This window comes from Schistocerca piceifrons, chromosome 2 (genome assembly GCF_021461385.2).
Source record: "Schistocerca piceifrons isolate TAMUIC-IGC-003096 chromosome 2, iqSchPice1.1, whole genome shotgun sequence".
Lineage (NCBI taxonomy): Eukaryota > Metazoa > Arthropoda > Insecta > Orthoptera > Acrididae > Schistocerca > Schistocerca piceifrons.
The window spans coordinates 195,662,643-195,681,342 of record NC_060139.1 but is presented as its reverse complement, the minus strand read 5'-3'; the positions used below and the strand labels follow the sequence as shown (position 1 = coordinate 195,681,342).

Here is an 18,700-nt window from a genome sequence, read left to right as displayed (position 1 = left end):
ACCAGCAATGCCGGTAAGTGCTGTCTTCCTCTATTGTGCATAAAACACGATGCACCCAGCGTGTTATGCGTGCACATGCGCGCGCGCACCCGCACATTTGATGGAAGTGCATGAAGAGATTAGGAAGTATTGAATATGTGATTGCTGTGATCACGAAATGTCTTATTATAGACTTACACATTAGATTAATTAAATTAATAGTTAACAATTTCATAGTTAGAGAAGTTTAACTTTATCACATCTACATCAATAGCAATAATAGCATGCCTGTACCCACAAGATAATGTGTGTTATGATGAGAAACTACATCCCAACAACCTAGTTCAACAGGCCGCAGAGGGAATTAAAGACATTATCTGCCAGTGGTCATTGATTTAAAATAATGGGTCAAGCTAAAAATTTATGTTGGGCTGGGATTTGAACCCAGGTCTCCAGCTTACCAGTCAATTGCACTGACCACTATGCCATCCAGACACAGTGGTCAGCACAACTACACAGATTACCCTGGCATTCCTCCTGTCAGATCCAGATCCTCAACTTAAACCACACACTTCTGATGGAGTGCCCCTGCTCAGTAGTGTCATTACTCGCAACATCTTGGCGATCCCCGGAAGAGTTCAAGCTTGGTGTGCATCTGCACTGAAGGGTAGTCTGTACATTTGTGGTGACTACTGTGCCTGGATGGTGCTGCAGTCAGAGCATCTGCATAATAAGCGGGAGAGTCAGTAAGCAGGCGACCCAGGTTTGAATCCAGGTCAGATACAAATTTTTAACTTATCCCATTGATATACATCAGTGCTCACTGGCAGCTAATGTCTTAATTCCTTTGTGACTTGAGTCACAGTGGCTACAGAATCAAAATAGTGCCTGTTCTTTTGGACATGTCTGAATGAACAGCCACCACATATGTATACTGGTTCAACAAAGCTAATATTTAATTTTCACAAAACCTTAATATATTTACACAATTAATAGTTTTGTTTAACTTCAATGTTCAGAAGACTATTAGTTGAACAAAATTATGTCAATTTATGTCAATTGTATACTGGATGTGAACTAAACTAACCTACATTTCTGTAGCAAAAAATGGTTCAAAAGGCTCTGAGCACTATGAGACTTGACTTCTGAGGTCATCAGTCCCCTAGAACTTAGAACTACTTAAACCTAACTAACCTAAGGACATCACACACATCCATGCCCGAGGCAGGATTCGAACCTGCAACTGTGGCGGCCACGCGGTTCCAGACTGTAGCGCCTAGAACCGTTCCATTTTGTAGCATTAAATGTTTTCATCTACTATACAAACTTGATTAATCAAAATTTTAGATCAAACAAATTGGCTTACAAATAATGTGAACATAATATTTCACCAATAATTTTCATTTTCTCTTGTAAACAAATGTCTCATTAAGCAAAGTCTTAAACTTACATGTCACTTTTAAATTACATAGTTTGATTGTTCCTAAATAATTCTCATTTAATAACTACTTTATCAAGAAGTCAGATTTAGAAATCCCTCAACTGTCATCTTTCAGTGAACAATGGTTTTAACCAAATACCTTAAGTAAAGCTTTGCTATCAAAGTGGACAAATGATTAAACTGCCACAAAATGATTATAATGGCAATCAGAGTGAGGAAACAAGTTTGCTTATGTGGCCATCCTCCGCAGCAAGCTTATAAATATTTGTTTTGCAAATCAAACTGCCTTTTCCTGCTGCTAGTTACTTTATGTATCCCATACGTGTTTCGCCTTCTCCTGTTCTAAGGCATTATTAGTGGCATCTATAACGATACAGTTTTGTTAGTGATAGAATATCAAACAGTTCACTTCATGATTTTTTTGTAAAAAAAGTAATTACTTACGATTTGCTGATCTGTGTTTCCTCACATTTGGTCTGGAGGTCGCACTCCCACTTTTATCACTGTAATATATTCATATCTTTGCGTGCTCGCCATCCATACACTGTTCACCGTGTTTCTCACTAGTGAACAGCATGTGGATGGCGAGAACACGAAGATATGAATATATGGTAGTGATAAAAGTGGTAGTGCTACCTCCAGACCAGATGTGAGAAAAAGCAGATCAGCAAATTGTAAGTAATTACTTTTTTTTTTTTACAAAAATTCATGAAGTGAACTGTTTGATATTCTATCACTAACAAAACTGTATCGTTATAGATGCCACTAATAATGCCTTAGAACAGGAGAAGGCGAAACACGTATGGGATAAATAAAGTAACTAGCACCAAGAAAAGGCAGTTTGATTTGCAAAACAAGAGTGAGGAAAGTCAGCATTGTTTCATGTAGGCTATTGTAATACAACTCACATGAGAAATGGTGCTGGCCAGTTCTGGAGATTCAGTGATAGTCAATATACCACAACACAATACTAAAGATAGAGCAGCTTGTCTTGAAACTCTGTGCTGACTTAGCAGTTGTGCAAGAAGATTTAGCATAACTGCAAGTACCAGTTTGCAGTAGTAATGTTAGGGCTAGACCAGTACACTGGATTACAGTCAAAGATTCCAAATCCAAAGTTTCATGAGATGCTGCAAATTCAGTAGCTTTAGTTGAGCTACCTCCAATAGCTTTAATGTTTCTGGGACTGTGTACAAAAGCATCCAGACAACCCAAAAAGTTCTGAAGTAGACCTACAGTAAAGGGGCTTAAGATTGCAAGCTACTAAGGGAAGCATATATGCAAGGGTCACCAATTTTGCACATTTCTAGTACATACTTAGTTGTAGCAAATGCTGCTCTGGTATGATGTGCTTTTCGAGCTTTTAAAGTAATTGAGGATCAAAGTTTTGTGAGTGTGTTGAATTCCATATGAAAATGCTAACTGTTGTTCAGCAACATTGGTACAACCAGCTACGGCATCAGTCAAAAATTATACCTGTACTGTATTTGAATTTAGTGTCTCCTTTTTCTTTCCTCTTTCTTGCCTTATTTTCCACCAAAAATTTGTGTCACTACTACGAATCACTTCTTAGGGAAAGAACAATAACACACTCGTAAAACTTTGGAACTCTATTTATCAAAGACGCGTGAGAAGTGCATCACACTACAGTGGCATTTCCTACATCCAAGGGTGTACTACAATATGCGAAAAATGAACAACTCAGTGATACATTAGGTGTATGTTCCCCTTGAACATCAGCCATTAAAAAAAAGAGTTTGGACAAAGCCATGGTATTAAAGAACACACTTTTTTTATCTTCCAGCAAAATATCATCAATAAAAATTAAGAAATTCTAACATTCATGCAGGAAAATGAAATGGAACATGGGCTGTCAGCTGGTATATTGTGCGTGCCAGAACATGGCTTGAAAATCACTGAAATGGACAGATTGTCTTGACTGGTACATGCCAGTATCATACTACTACAGAAGCACTAAGAAGATAAAAAGGAGTGGCTCTACATGAAAAAAATGTGAAGTCCCAGGCCTTCAGTTTGATGTGTTAAACAACGGTGAATCAGGAAACATGCAAACTTGTCCTACTAACAGTTCAGAGGCCCATAGGTGGAAATACCTCAAGCTTCATAAAGCAGCTAGATCCACTCTTAATAAGATTAGGCTAAGTTAACTGGAGGATGACTTTTTATGCAGACTTGCGACTAAGTCTGAAATGTGCTTTCCGAAGAAACTGACCAGAATCCATTTATGTGGATTACTAAATCTAGGTCCTGGATTACGTCAATCATTACGGTTTCCTGTAGGACACTAGAAAGGGTCAGTTCTCAAATTATAATATTTTGGGGTAACTCAACATTTAGACGAAAAGTATTCACTGCTCAAAAGAAAGTGGTTAGAATAATGTGTGGGGTTCATAGTCGCACATCTTGTAGGCATCATTTTAAAAGATTGAGCATTCTTACAACAGCCCCACAGTACATTTACTCGCTAATGAAATTTGTTCAAAAATGGTTCAAATGGCTCTGAGCACTATGAGACTTAAATTCTAAGGTCATCAGTCCCCTAGAACTTAGAACTACTTAAACCTAACTAACCTAAGGACATCACACACATCCATGCCCGAGGCAGGATTCGAACCTGCGACCGTAGCGGTCGCGCGGTTCCAGACTGTAGCGCCTTTAACCGCTTGGCCATGAAATTTGTTCTCGACAACATGGATCATTTTAAAAACAACAGTGACATTCATGATTATAATACTAGAAAAAAGAAAGACTTACACTATCCTTTACTCAACCTATCTTTGGCACAGAAAGGTTTACCCCTTTCTGTGCCAAAGATAGGTTGAGTAAAGGATAGTGTAAGGATGGTGCTATAAAAATTTTCGACAAATTATCAGATGAAATAAAATGTCTGACAGACAGCAGTAATAGCTTCAAAAATAACCTGAAATCATATCTCCTTGACAACTCCTTCTATACCATAGATGAATTCTTGAAGAGGAATAAATACATCTATAAATATAGTATATGCATTTTGTGCCATTGAAGGGAATGGGGTAAATAACAGAAATATTAATCTTTAACTCTGTATTGTATATATATTAAAAAATCAAGTTTCATATGTGCATTTCTTGTGCACTTTACACATTCTACATCATAACGGCTACCGTACTGTGCGACTGATCAATGGAACACGCAACCAACCAACCAACTAACTAACTAACATGTTAAGCTGCTTGAACAACTGGTTTCAGTCAGAGACCATTTCCCAGCACCTGTTGTACCACATTATACATACAGGGCAAATATTTAATACCTACAAATTTTTGTTAATATCATGTGCTACACAAATATATCATAAAAAATGTCAAAATATATTATTTATAAATAAATAATATAAAATCAACACCAAGATAAGACATTACTCAAACAGGAAAATCTATGACGTCAAAATGTGAAAAACTGTGGTCAGTGAAGAACTTCACAAGAAACAAACTTAATGCTTTCTTAAAGAACAAGTATGTACTGCATACTTAATTTTGCACAGACATTTAGTGGGTGTGTTTTTCAATGGGTGTTTGATTTGACTAATGATTTCATTAATGAGGAAACTTCAAAAATGAGATGGCAAGAAACTAGCTGCTCTTTCTTGCAATTGTATTTATAACAAAATTCATGAACAAATCATATCTGAACATAAATTTTATGACAAAGTAAACAACCTGACAACACATTAAGGATGGGGAGACAGATTTGTTACATAAGGTTTAAAACACAATTTTTAGATAAAATTTAATTTTTCTACCACTCCATTTTTAGTAGCTCAAATTTAAAACAGCAATCGATATAGCAAACATTAACATTGCTGACCATAACATTATGACAGGTTACATTCCAAATATAAACAAACAAATTAATAACCAAAAGTTAGACAAACATAGTGGAACTGATAGGATAGAATTTGCTAATCAAGCGACAAATAAATTAATGGCTCACAATGTTGTAGTAGTTGAAACTGACAAAGGTAATTCAACTGTCACTGTGTATAAATCTGGCAACACAGAAAACATGTTAACATGTTTTTCAAGATAAACAAAGTTAGTGTCAATATACCACCAGTATTTATAGAGGAATCCCTGATCGTCCGTTGACCAGAAATTATATGTAGTAAAACTTGATCAAAGTGGAATGTGTATAATTTGGAAATCTGCCCGAACTGTACAAGTAACTCAGTCCTGATGCACTCAGTACACTTTAATATGCTAATTTTTTGTATAAAGAGAAACATACATAATGCAGAAACGGAATGTAAATTTTAAGACTTACTAGTAATTAATAATTCACTGTATAATCAGGGAAAGTGCTTATACAGTACTACTGTATTACAGTACACATTAGTTATTTACGACTTCACAAGGATGCTACTTTTAACACAAAGACTATACAGCCTTTACAATGCTGTTAAGTGGTGCAAAACCAAGAAACAAGGTTTGGCACAACGTGGGGCTCCAGGTATGGACACCAAACTGCACCACTCTGGGCAACAACGAACAAGTGACATGCAGTGTCAGTACATCAAAGGAAATGGTTCATTCGCCATCACTAAAAAAATATACTGATCCCAGAATCTTTTTTGATAGTCACTTAAAATGATCAAATTAGTAATGAGTTCCTTCCATTTCTGCATCCACAATACACACCTGTCAAACGACATGTACATTGTAAGAACAAACAATGGAAAATCCAGGATAGATTTTCATAATTTTGTAAATTGTAGGAGAACACATGACAGGTGAACCTAAATTCAACAGGGTTAAGGTGGACTTTACTCAATTAGACATGTACACAACAGTATTCTTTCTTTTAGTGCATTGAAAATTGAAGAACAGCACATTATGCTATTTTCTACACTAACAAACATGGTGGCAGTCATTCTGTGAAATTTTGTCAGTGGTGAATCCCACTGTTGGCCATGCTACAACAATGATTATTCCAGTCAGCTCCAAGACTCAACTCCCATGAATAAACCATTAAAAATCTGATTGTTGTCAAAACAGCTCATGCCAGCACTCGACTCCCATGAACATATCCCTTAAAATCTGACTGTTGCCAAATGGGCATGTGGCAATTTTAAATTCTTATTCATTATAATGGAGGATTTTAATATCAGACATGGCTGATCATTGTCTGCAACTGCATAATAATTTTATTTGGCAGCAATGGAGTTTATATAGCCAACAGTTACGGGTGGTAAAAATTTATTCTTTGCTGGTTCCAAATACACATTTCCATCAGAAATATACTGGAGTAATTATAATTTGCGCGCAAAAAGTTGGCTGGTCACCCCAGGGGCAAAGCTGGATGCAGGGGCAGATAAACTTGTCATTTCTGGGTGAGGGGACACGATAGGGCTTTCCTTGTTTGTTTCCCAGTGCTGACAATTCATGGACATTTGTGACTGTCACAGATTAGCTGCTGTGGTATAAATGTCAATGAAAGTAAAATTCGTAAGTGAATGGGCATTATAATGCTGGTCATCTTTAAATGTTGTATATATTTGTAACAAGGAACATGAAAGTAAATGAAGGCTGTTGTAATACATCACATCACAAATGGTTCAAATGGCTCTGAGCACTATGGGACTTAACATCACATCACAATGAGTAGAAGAAAAATAACGTTCAAAACATTTTTGATCACGCCTCATTCTGCATAAAGCATTTAAATATAAGTACAATTACTGCTACTAATCGATTAACCAACTGCTCACACAGACAACACGCCACTTGCTCCTGGCATTTATAGTGTCATAACTTGGGGGCGCTGAGGGTGGCACCAATAAAACACTGAACAGTCGACATGATATGTTCCAAATGGCACCAACTTTTATTACTATAGTTAGTTATTGGAGGCTCATAGCATACTAATTTATGTAGATTACCAAATAATAATAACATGCCATCCCACAAAGTCAGTATTGGCACTTGAGGAAAAAATTTTTTACAACTGCTTTGATTCACTTGTGCAGACACTGTGTGCATTCCCAAAAGATGTCAATTTCAAAAACACCATACGTAAACTACAAAATTCATCACACCACTGGAAATTTGTAACTATGCTGGTTCAGTCCACAAACCTGAAGATTTGGTTTCTTGATGGGATCTACAGAACACTTTGAATGAATCAGTTTGCAGCAGATAGTTTATCTCTAGGGCACGATGCTAAGGGAACATGTGTTTAAGCTTACCACCACGACTTGTATTGATAAAGACTGCAGAAGGTTTCATGACTGCAAAAGCTTTCTCATCAAACATTTCATGAGTATCTGTAGTTAGGGCACATGTGACAACCACAAAGTCACTTTCAGCCAGAAGATTTGTTAGCTCCGGGCAGAATTTTGCACCAATATTGTCAGGATCTCCATGGTCAGATCGGCCCCAGTAGTGTGTGCGACCGACACCAAACGCCACTAAACGTCGAGCAGTAGCACGCCCAATACGCCCATATCCAACCATGCCTATGGTAGAACCCTTTAGTGCTGGTCCACACATCCACAATGGTGACCAAGGTCCCCACTGGCCCCTGTTAACAAGAGCCAAATGGTATTTCAGTGTATGATCCCTTCCTGTGAACATACAACATTGAAATAATGCCAATATTTAAAAAAGGATATCAGATGTCAATATAATAAAAAACAGACAATAAATTTTGAGACTCTGTAACTATTTCCCTTTTTTAACGGTCTACAGATCAGTCTAACTCTGACCACCATAGTGATCTGGTATTCCCTGCTTACTTCGCAGACACATTCCCATTCAGCATTTATTAGTGTTTCCAAAATTGTTACAAATGCTTCACATTTTAGAAAAGCTTCCAATGTTTCAAATCAATGTTATAAGTAGTCTAACAAACTTACATGTATGTATGAAAAAATAAGTCAAGAACCGATTTTACTTCCCCCAACAGGTTAATAACTGAAGTGTAATTCACATTTTTGCTTTTATACAGTTTGACTGCAAGAAATGCACTATGCATGTCATAAGGGTGGATGAGCTATACTGCCTCCTTTCCCCTCCCCCTCTTGCCATTTTTCCACAACACCACAATTCAGTGAAGTCATTAACAGAGGACCTATTTTGTTCCCATGTAATATATTATAAAATTACTGACTGAAGTGTGCATGTTAAGTTCAGTATAATGTTTGTAATGGTCTGGGTGACACTCGATATGTAATTAAAAAATAGTGTGAAGCCTGGTGCCAATTCCTAGTGTGTCCTTATTTGGGTACAACACGAAGGGGGCTGGTAACAATATCCTAATTCTGGACAAGACAGGGTATATCATCATTAACAACAATACACCACTGGGGAAAGGAAATATATGGAACTTATTACTTAAAATTCCAGGGTGCACCCACTGATTGGCTCTTGAACTGGAAATACATACTGTACATCTTCTCGAAAGCTTCAGTTTGGCAACATTTGCTGCACTTATAACTGCTGATTTTGGTGCTGAAAGCATCAGAAAATTAGCTTATCACGCATACTTCCATTGTTTGATGTCATATGGGATAATTTTCTTGGGGGGAGTTCCACACAGAGACAAGGTATTCATTGCACAGAAACAGAGTTGAAGAGGTCATATCTGGTGTCCATTCTCAAAATTCAGATAGGCAACTGTTTGAAAAATTAAGCTTACTAACAAAAGCCTCACAATACATTCACCCTCTTATGAAGGTTGTTGTGAAAATCAGGCATTATTTGAAAATAATAGTACTGATTTGTGCCAAAGCCTTTATCAATATCTGCCCCTCTAGCATAACATATTTGGCCCATTACCTGGTAACGGTGGTTCAGGCGTATCACTAGGGGGGCAGTGACACAGTGCTTTGCGAGGATAAAGGAGTCTGGTTGAGGGTCCACTGCATTACTGTGACTTGTGGGTGACATTTTACTGACTGCTCTGTGTAACACCTGAGTGATTGGCTTGGCTTCAGCAGTGCAGCCCAATCGGAGTACTGAAGCAAAAGTGTAGACCATTAACAGGCCGGCTACTCTGTCGGAAGTGGCTGTTTGCTTCCTGCTTAGTAAGTAGAAGGTCATGGGTTGGAGTCCAAATCCTTGAATTCGCTGTCTTGCCTAGTGGTCAGGAGGCTTGTGGTGGTCTTAATTTCATACAGGAACAATGTGGAAACCATGGTGGGTACCTGCTTTACAACCATCATGTGACACGGAGTTGAATTTTGGAAAATATCTGTGCTCTGCCACAAGGTTCCACCATCCCCGTTACTGAGACAACTGCGCTGTAATATGGTGTGGTCCTGACCTGTGTGGGCACAGTGCTAATATTCTGTTCTTTTAATAAGCAAATGTGTTACTGCTTGCTAAATTTTTATAAAGTTCTGTCACATGTATGGCAGAGGTTTACCTTGTCAGTACACATGCAGTAGGCTGGTGAGCTGGACACTATTTGTGTTTACATTGTATATAAAGTTACACGAGGACAATGGCACTGACAGAAGTACTGCACACATTTATTATTACTTTGGTGTTGACTGATATTTATATTTTGATTCTCGTGACCTCTCACACTGGTGGCTGTTTGGTTACTGCTCCTTGGTGTATTAATAATTTTTTGTTTTGTTGACGGAAGACTTAATATTTTATATGCTTTGTGTATTTTAAATTCTGGTTTGATTCTGTGTGCTCCTTGAAGTAGTATTTTAGGGCTTAAAGACTTCTGGTGTCTACAGGCAGCCCCTTACTGTCTATGGGTCTTGACATTGTAAATAATCTGAAATCTTAGAAAATAGCCCAATGGAAGACCTTGTTTCCTGAAGGTTTCTATTCAAAAGCTGCTTGCTATGTTTTGGCGACTCATTTGAAATTTAGTTGGCCACCTAAGGCAGATAGTTAAATTACGATGTTCTTTGTTTAGGTAATTTAAGTTGACGCTGTCACGGCTGGTTGCCAAATGCTTTTTGTTTAAATTTTTCTTATCTTGGTTGCCAACTAAGGCGAGCTACTAACTGTAATTGTTTTAAAATTGTATTCAAATACACTGGTTGTTGTGAAGGTACTTCGTTATTTATTGTGTTTCTTTATTCTATTGGCTTTTACAGCAGCTAATAGTTACAATTGTTTTTCATGTTTTATAGCTTGTGCCCTCATTATTCCGAGTGTTTATGAGAGTGCAAAAGTGAATAGGGTGTAAACTGCCTTTCTAAAGCGTCCTCCTGGAACATTAAGACAGCTAAAGCTGTCTGTTGTTTTTGATGTTTTAAACCAATTGAAACAGTGTCAATTTATTTGATCCAGCACCTTACTACTCACCCACCAAGCTCACAACTATTTCACTCCCACCAAGCTCCCTACTATTTCACTCCCCGTAGAGTGTGGTTATGCTACAGTGGCAACAATTGTTTTGCCTAAGTATCTGCTTGTATCAATATTATGGAAAGGAAACTTGCTACTAACCATATAGCAGAGATGCTGAGTTGCAGATAGGCACAACAAAAGGACTGTCACAAATAAGGTTTCGGCCAGCAAGGCCTTCATCAAAAAGGCCTTTTAATGAAGGCCGTACTGGCTGAAAGCTTGCTTGTGACAGTCCTTTCGTTGTGCCTATCTGCAACTCAGCATCTCCACTATATGGTGAGTAGCAACTTTGCTTTTCATAGTATTGTTACATTCCACCCTGGATTTTCCATTGTTTGATTTATGCTGCATGTATTTTTGGTTTCACATTGTTCTAAAGGTGAAGTAGGCCATGGGCTGGGGAAGTGTGCTGGGGATTTCATACCCAAACAAAAACCAGCTTCAATACCAGCTCACAATGTGGGACTTGCCAGTGGATGGAAGGAAGTATGGTTAAGTCTACTACTGCATGGTGCACTGAACCGCTGCCTGAACAAAGGTCTTTAGGATCCAAGCACATCTGTATCATTTAAGCAAGCACATTGTGTATAGTGAATGCTTATGCCAAGTAGACTCGCTGCATTGAAAAACTGCAGGGAAAAATTAGTCAGTTACAGCCTGACACTAGTTTGCTGAGTTGGGAAGATAGTGCAGGGGGAGGGGGTGGGGTGGGGTGGGGTGTAGGGGTGAAGGTTCCCTTCACAGGCAGGCTACTTATGAGCATGGGAGTGAGGGATCGGTAGGAACTATGAAGGAAGGTGGACATTATTTAAAAAACTGCCTAACCAGCTTTGGTTAATAGTGCACTGAATTGATAAACTGACAATAGTCATGAGTGATTATATTGTAGAGCTATCATGGTTGATAGCTTGTTTGCAGAATGAAGATGAGGCTTTGCAAGTTGCCGACTCCATCATCTTTTGATTATATATCCCTTAACTTTGGGAAAATTAAGCAGAATTATTACAGACGCTTTTTACAAATGGGGAGTAGTCGTCAAGTGGGTTTTGCAGAAGCTTGCTAGATGGAAATTTGTTGAGTACTATTTAGAATGTGCTGGCCAGCTGATATTTTTACTGACGTCCAAGGCCATAGGGAGCCAATTGTGATATATTGAAGAAATTAGGGTCGCAACGTCGGCCTTTTACTTTCATATACCAGAAATAGAGACAGTCAATAATGTTGTGGATGGTATGCCTCCTTAGGACCAGCCTCATATCCTTTTGGCTAATAAACCTGAAATGTTGCTGACTTTACAAACTGGTGGCAATAATCCAAAATGTGCATTTTAGTAATGAAAAGTGTGATGGTAGTCAGTATAAGTCAGAGCTGCTTGTAAGAGGGAATGCCCCATTGCTCAAGTGCATTGAAGCTGAGGGCAACTGATAATATGACATGTTGTTGACGCAGTCAGTCAGTCAGGTGCAAATGTCTCCAGTGTCATGGGACTGGGTGAAGTGGAGCTGACGCCATGAAGATGGCAGCCCATGGTACGAGCATATGGGGACTGCTTAAGGCCTGTAATGGAGTGAAAGCAGTTTCTATATCTAGTTAACCTTTTTTTTGTGCTACTTTGAATAACAATTCAATTTCAAATTTGCTGGACCCATGTAGTAATATATCCCTGCCTTATTACCTGTGGTGTAACAGGCTCCTTCAAATCTGTAAATTACCTCCTCTGAAAATGATACACATGCAGTGTTGGCCCATTAATGTGGAGTTGTTGCCCGTCTTAGGGAAAATGTTTATTGATATAAGATATTTTTTTTTTTTTTTTTTTTTTTTTTTTTTGGAAAATATGTGGTGTATTTTAAGATTACGTTAGTATGAAATTCATGTTCAGACATCAGGGTGGTAAGAAATATGAGTTATGAAATCACAACTACCCTCAAAGAGTGTGTAATGTTAAAGAGGGTCTATCTTTGATGTGGCTCATTTGTGCAAAGAGCAGGCTCAGGTGTTAATGGAAGTATTAGAGGAGTTTCCTGATGTGCTTACCAATCCTGCTGAGAGCAAGTACTCAGTTTATGAGTTGAAGGCATTGGATGTCCTATTCGGGCTGGAAAAATTTAAATCTTACCTGGAGCATGAACCATTTTGACTGGAAACAGATAACCAGGCCGTGACCTGTGTTTTGGCTAGGCCCCATATGACTGGAAGGGTTACTAAATGGGCAATAAGGATTTTGGCTTTTCAATTCGAAGTGAGGCACATCAACAGTGAGGATAACTGAACAGCTGATGCCCTTAGCCCCATGTTCTACCACGAACCTGAAGTTGCAGAATACCCACACGGTACTGAAGAGCAGGAGTGTGTTTCCGCAGTCCTAGAGGAGATTCCGGGACTATTCAGAAACCTGAGAGAAAAACAGGATGCAGATGTCCAGTTAAGGGCCATTAAACAACAAATAAGGTACAGTAAGGAGGTGCCATGGTACTCACTCAACAAGGGCATGCTCTATTATGGCACGTACTGTGATAGAAATGCAAGATATGTCTCCCAAGGTTGTTTTGTTGATTGTTCTCCCCCCCCCCCCTCCCCCCATTTTTGGATACATCCACCATTCATTATGTGGGGGATATCTAGTGGTTTATAAAAGTCACGAAGCTTAAGGAGCATTTAATCTGCCCGACCTCAAATAGCGATGTGAGGAAGCTAGTCAGGCAATGTCAAGAGTGTAAGATAGGCTAAGCCTGACCACAGTACCTATATGGGTGAGCTTAGTTCCAGTAGGGCAGGGCATCCAATGGACAAAATTTTTATCCATTATCTGGGACCTCTACCTCACACCAAGCAGGGTATGTACTGGTTGTGGTTGACGCCTTTACACATTTTGTCTGGCTGCACTCAAGTAACTCCAACAGCACCAGGGTTGCAGCTATTTTCGGTATTTTAACCGGATAGATAAAAAAATCTACTCACCAAATGGTGGCAGAACACACACATAAAAGATGGTTGTAATTGGCAAGCTTTCAGAGCCAAAGGCTCTTTCTTCACGCAGAAAGGTTGAAGGGGAAGGAAGAAGGGTGAAGGAAAAGGACTGGAGAGGTCTAGGAAAGGGGTAGATTGTGAAAAGCCACCCATAACAACGAGTCGGGGAGACTTAACGCATGGGATGAGAAGGGAAGACTGATTGTTGGGGACAGCATCGGACAAGATTTGGAAACCTGAGAGCTTAAAGGTGGAAGGCTGGGTAATATGCAGACAGAGATTACTGCTTAAACATCATGAATGAGTTAATAAGAGTGAAAAGCTAAGTGCATTGTACGTAAAAGAGGTGGGTGAGGGGTGAAAAATAGATGGGTAAGACAACAAAAGATGTAGAAAACTAAAACTGAGTGTAGCAAAGAGTAGTTACAGTGAAGAAATACTGAGACAGAAGAAATTAATATAAATTAAGGGCAGGTGGGTGGTGAGAACCAAGGACATGTTGTGGCGCTGGTTCCCACCTGCAGAGTTCTGAGAAACTGGCGTCTGGGGTAAGAATCCACATGTCACGTGTGGTGAAACAGGTGCCAAGGTCACGTCTCATTTTGTAGAGCATGCTCTGCAACAGAATATTGCGAGTTACCAGTACACACACTCTACCTATGCCCATTCATCCTAATTGATAATTTGGTGGTAGTCATGCTGATGTAGAAGGCTGTACAGTGTTTACATAACAGCTGGTACATGACGTCTATCATTTCACAGGTGGCTCTCCCTTTGATAGTATATGTTTTGCTAGTTACAGGGCTGCTATAGGTGGTGGTAGGAGGATGCATAGGGCAAGTCTTGCAGCAGGGATGATCATGGGAATAACAGCCATAGGGTAGGGAGATGGGTGCAGGAGCATAGGGTCTGACAAGAATATTGTGGAGATTGGGAGGGTGATGGAAAAATGTTCTAGGTGTGGTGGGCAAAAATTCAGACAGAAAGGATCTCATTTTGAGGCGTGATTTTAGGAAGTCATGGCCCTTTTGAAGCAGCTGATTAACACATTCCAGACCAAGATAATACTGAGTCACCAGTGGTGTGTTCCGAAGTTGTTTTTTGGAAGGATCAGCAGTACCAGGATTGGATGTGATGGCCCAGGAAATCTGGTTTCTAACTAGGCTGGTGGGGTTAATACATGCAGTGAAGGCTGAGGTGAGAATGGTGGTGTATTGCTGTAAAGAGTCTGCATCTGAAAAAATATGTTTGCTTTGGATGCCAAGGCTATATGGAAGGGAATGTTTGACAGGGAAAAGATGGCAACTGTCAAAATGTAAGTACTGTTGTTTGTTTGTGGGTCTAATGTGGATGGAAGTGTGTAGCTGGCCCTCAGTGAGGACGAACTCAACATCAAGGAAAGTGTCATGAGATTCGGAACAGGACCATGAGAAATTTAATTGGGAGAAGGTATTCATAGACTCAAGGAATTTTAACAGGTCAGCCTCCTCATGAGTGCATATGGTACATATGTCATCAATGTATCCTTTTCTTTCACCCCTCTTCCTTCCCCTTCAACCCTTCTGCCTGAAGGAGGAGCCACTGACTCCGAAAGTGCACCAATTACAACATCTTATGTGTGTGTTCTGGTGCCACTTGGTAAGCAGATTTTTTACCTATCCAATTAAATTATTTTCTTAATAATTAATTGCTTTCAATGTTATATTTTCAGTATTTGGAGCACCTAAGGTGTTGGTGAGCAACAATACTCTAGGCTTCTCGAGAATTTAGGAAACTCTGCTTCAACAGAGGTACATCTCGCATGACTACCAGTCCCTATTATCCACAACCAGGATTTCTGAAACAAGTTAACCAAAACCTGAAATCTGCCAGAATCATCTTTCACACCGAGTCTCAGGCCAACTGAAATCAATCAGTTGGCTTAAATTTGTGCTTAATACCACTGTGGATGAAACTCGCAGAATCACTCCTGCCAAGTTATTCGCATTTCCTGTTAATTCAGCTATATCTAACATGTGGTCAATCAATGACCTCCTCTCTGGGGGACAGCAATCTGAAGGGTATTAGGAAAAATTGGGAGGTGACACCAGGAATAAAATTTGTCTTGCACACTGGAGAGAGGCATCCTGGTACAACATGGCCAGGTGCCTGGTCTTGTTGCAGATTGATGATGTCGTTCTTGTGAAAAATGTCTGGTATCAGCATACAGGTAGTCAGAAGGTGACTGCCAAAATGTTGGCTCATTTTGTGGGGCAGTACGATGCAGTCAGGATGATCTCCCAAGTTAGCTTCCTGGTCCACCACCACGCCCCCATGAAACAGATTAGAGCAGGCTTAAATCAGCTTAAAGCTACGTCTGATAACCAGCTTTGAGATGTGCAAGAGCTGTTATCAATACCTGTTGCTGTGTCATAATGTCTTTGGCCTATTGCCTGGTAACTGCTGGTCAGGTATCTCGTTAGAGGACAGCAAGGTAGTGCTTCATAAGGATAAAGGCTCACACATGAGCTATGGCAACAGGGTTGGTTGAGCATCCACTGAGGTACTGCGACTTGTGGGCGACATGTTGCTGATGGCACCACGTAATGTCTGAAGGACTGGCTTTGGCATCTGATTCCGCTTGGAGCATTGAGGCAACATATAAATCGTTAAGAGGGCAGCCACACTGAAGTCGCTGCTTGCTTGCTGCTTGGACACAGTGACTAGGAATGGAAGATTAGAAAATCCCTGTGTTCTGCCATAAGGTTCTGCCATCCTGGTCACTGACACAGGTTGGTTGGTTTGTGGGATTAAAGGGACCAGACTGCAACGGTCATCGGTCCCTTGTTCCAAAACTTAAAAACTACCACACAGAGTAAAAAAAAAAATTATATATATATATATATATATATATATATATATATATATATATATATATATAACAAGAAAGATGATGAAACTTACCAAACAAAAGCGCTGGCAGGTCGATAGACACACAAACAAACACAAACATACACACAAAATTCTAGCTTTCGCAACCAATGGTTGCCTCGTCAGGAAAGAGGGAAGGAGAAGGAAAGACCAAAGGATATGTGTTTTAAGGGAGAGGGTAAGGAGTCATTCCAATCCCGGGAGCGGAAAGACTTACCTTAGGGGGAAAAAAGGACAGGTATACACTCGCACACACACACACATATCCATCCACACATACACAGACACAAGCAGACAAATGTCTGCTTGTGTCTGTGTATGTGTGGATGGATATGTGTGTGTGTGCGAGTGTATACCTGTCCTTTTTTCCCCCTAAGGTAAGTCTTTCCGCTCCCAGGATTGGAATGACTCCTTACCCTCTCCCTTAAAACCCATATCCTTTTGTCTTTCCTTCTCCTTCCCTCTTTCCTGACGAGGCAACCATTGGTTGCGAAAGCTAGAATTTTGTGTGTATGTTTGTGTTTGTTTGTGTGTCTATCGACCTGCCAGCGCTTTTGTTTGGTAAGTTTCATCATCTTTCTTTTTAGATATATTTTTCCCACGTGGAATATTTCCCTCTATTATATTCATATATATATATATATATATATATATATATATATATATATATATATATATATATATATATATATATATATATATATAAAAAAAAAATTACAGACAACACAGGACAAGAAAAACTCAGACAAAGAACAGACATAACAAATTAAAATCACATGGAGTATGGCGGTGGTTGGCCGACCATAGAATAAAAAGGAAAAGCCAACCACCAAGAACACATTGAAAACCCAGTTTAAAACCGTAGGCCAAAGGCCAGAATCAACACAAAACAATAAAATAAAACATAAACACTCAAATTAAATGATAAAACCCCCTGCCCGAATAAAACGTAAAACTAAGCCAGCCATAGCAGGGTCATCAGTTAAAAGGGCAGGGAGCGTATCAGGCAGCGCAAATGTTTGCCTGACCACAGCTAAAAGGGGGCAGGCCAACAAAATGTGGGCCACTGTCAAAGCCGCCCCGCAGCGACACAGAGGAAGGTCCTCCCAACGCAGTAAGTAACAGTGTGTCAGCCAAGAGTGGCCAATGCGGAGCCGACAAAGGACGACTGAGTCCCTGCGGTTGGCTAGCATGGATGACTGCCACACAGTCGTCGTCTCCTTAATGGCACGGAGTTTATTGGGCGTGATCCGACCGTGCCATTCAGCGTCCCAAAGCGCAAAAACTTTTCGGCGGAGAACTGCTCGCAAATCAGTCTCTGGAAGGCCAATGTCCATAAATGGTTTACTGATGGCCTCTTTCGCCAGGCAGTCAACATATTCATTGCCCGGGATACCGACATGACCAGGGGTCCACACAAAGACCACAGAGCAGCCGCAAAGGGCAAGAGTATGCAGGGACTCCTGGATAGCCATCACCAGACGAGAACGAGGGAAACACTGGTCGAGAGCTCGTAAACCGCTCAGGGAATCGCTACAGATCACGAAGGACTCACCTGAGCAGGAGCGGATATACTCTAAGGCACGAAAGATGGCGACCAGCTCAGCAGTGTAAACGCTGCAGCCAGCCGGCAATGAACGTTATTCGGAATGGTCCCCTAGAGTAAGCGCATAACCGACGCGACCAGCAACCATCGAGCGGCCAGTGTACGCAATGCCAGAGCCCTGATACATTGCAAGGAAGGAAAGAAAGCGGTGGCGGAAGGCCTCCGGAGGGACTGAGTCCTTTGGGCCCTGTGCCAATTCCAGCTGAAGGTGAGGGCGAGGCACACACCATGGGGGTGTACACAGAGGCGCCCTGAAAGGAGGCGGAAGAAGTAAGGCCCCAACCCTGGAGAGAAGCTCTCTGACACGGACCGCGATCGTACTGCCAGCCCTGGGTCGACGTTCTGGAAGATGGACGTGCGACTCTGGGAATAGTAGCCGATAGTTAGGATGCCCAGGCAATCTGAAAACATGGGCAGCAT

At 40.3% G+C, this 18,700-nt stretch overlaps 1 protein-coding gene across 6 annotated transcripts in view; it reads right to left on the bottom strand.

The window, feature by feature from the left end:
- LOC124776457 (glyoxylate reductase/hydroxypyruvate reductase) overlaps positions 1–18,700 on the bottom strand; it is a 66,742-nt gene that overhangs the window by 27,580 nt on the left and 20,462 nt on the right. For all 6 annotated transcript variants that reach the window (XR_007015623.1, XR_007015625.1, XR_007015624.1 and 3 more), the window contains one exon: positions 7,665–7,999. Coding sequence is in view for 1 of the 6 variants with exons in the window: in XM_047251465.1 (XP_047107421.1) it covers positions 7,665–7,999 (335 nt within the window). In the remaining 5 variants the exon portion in view is untranslated. The remainder of the gene's footprint in view (positions 1–7,664; positions 8,000–18,700) is intronic.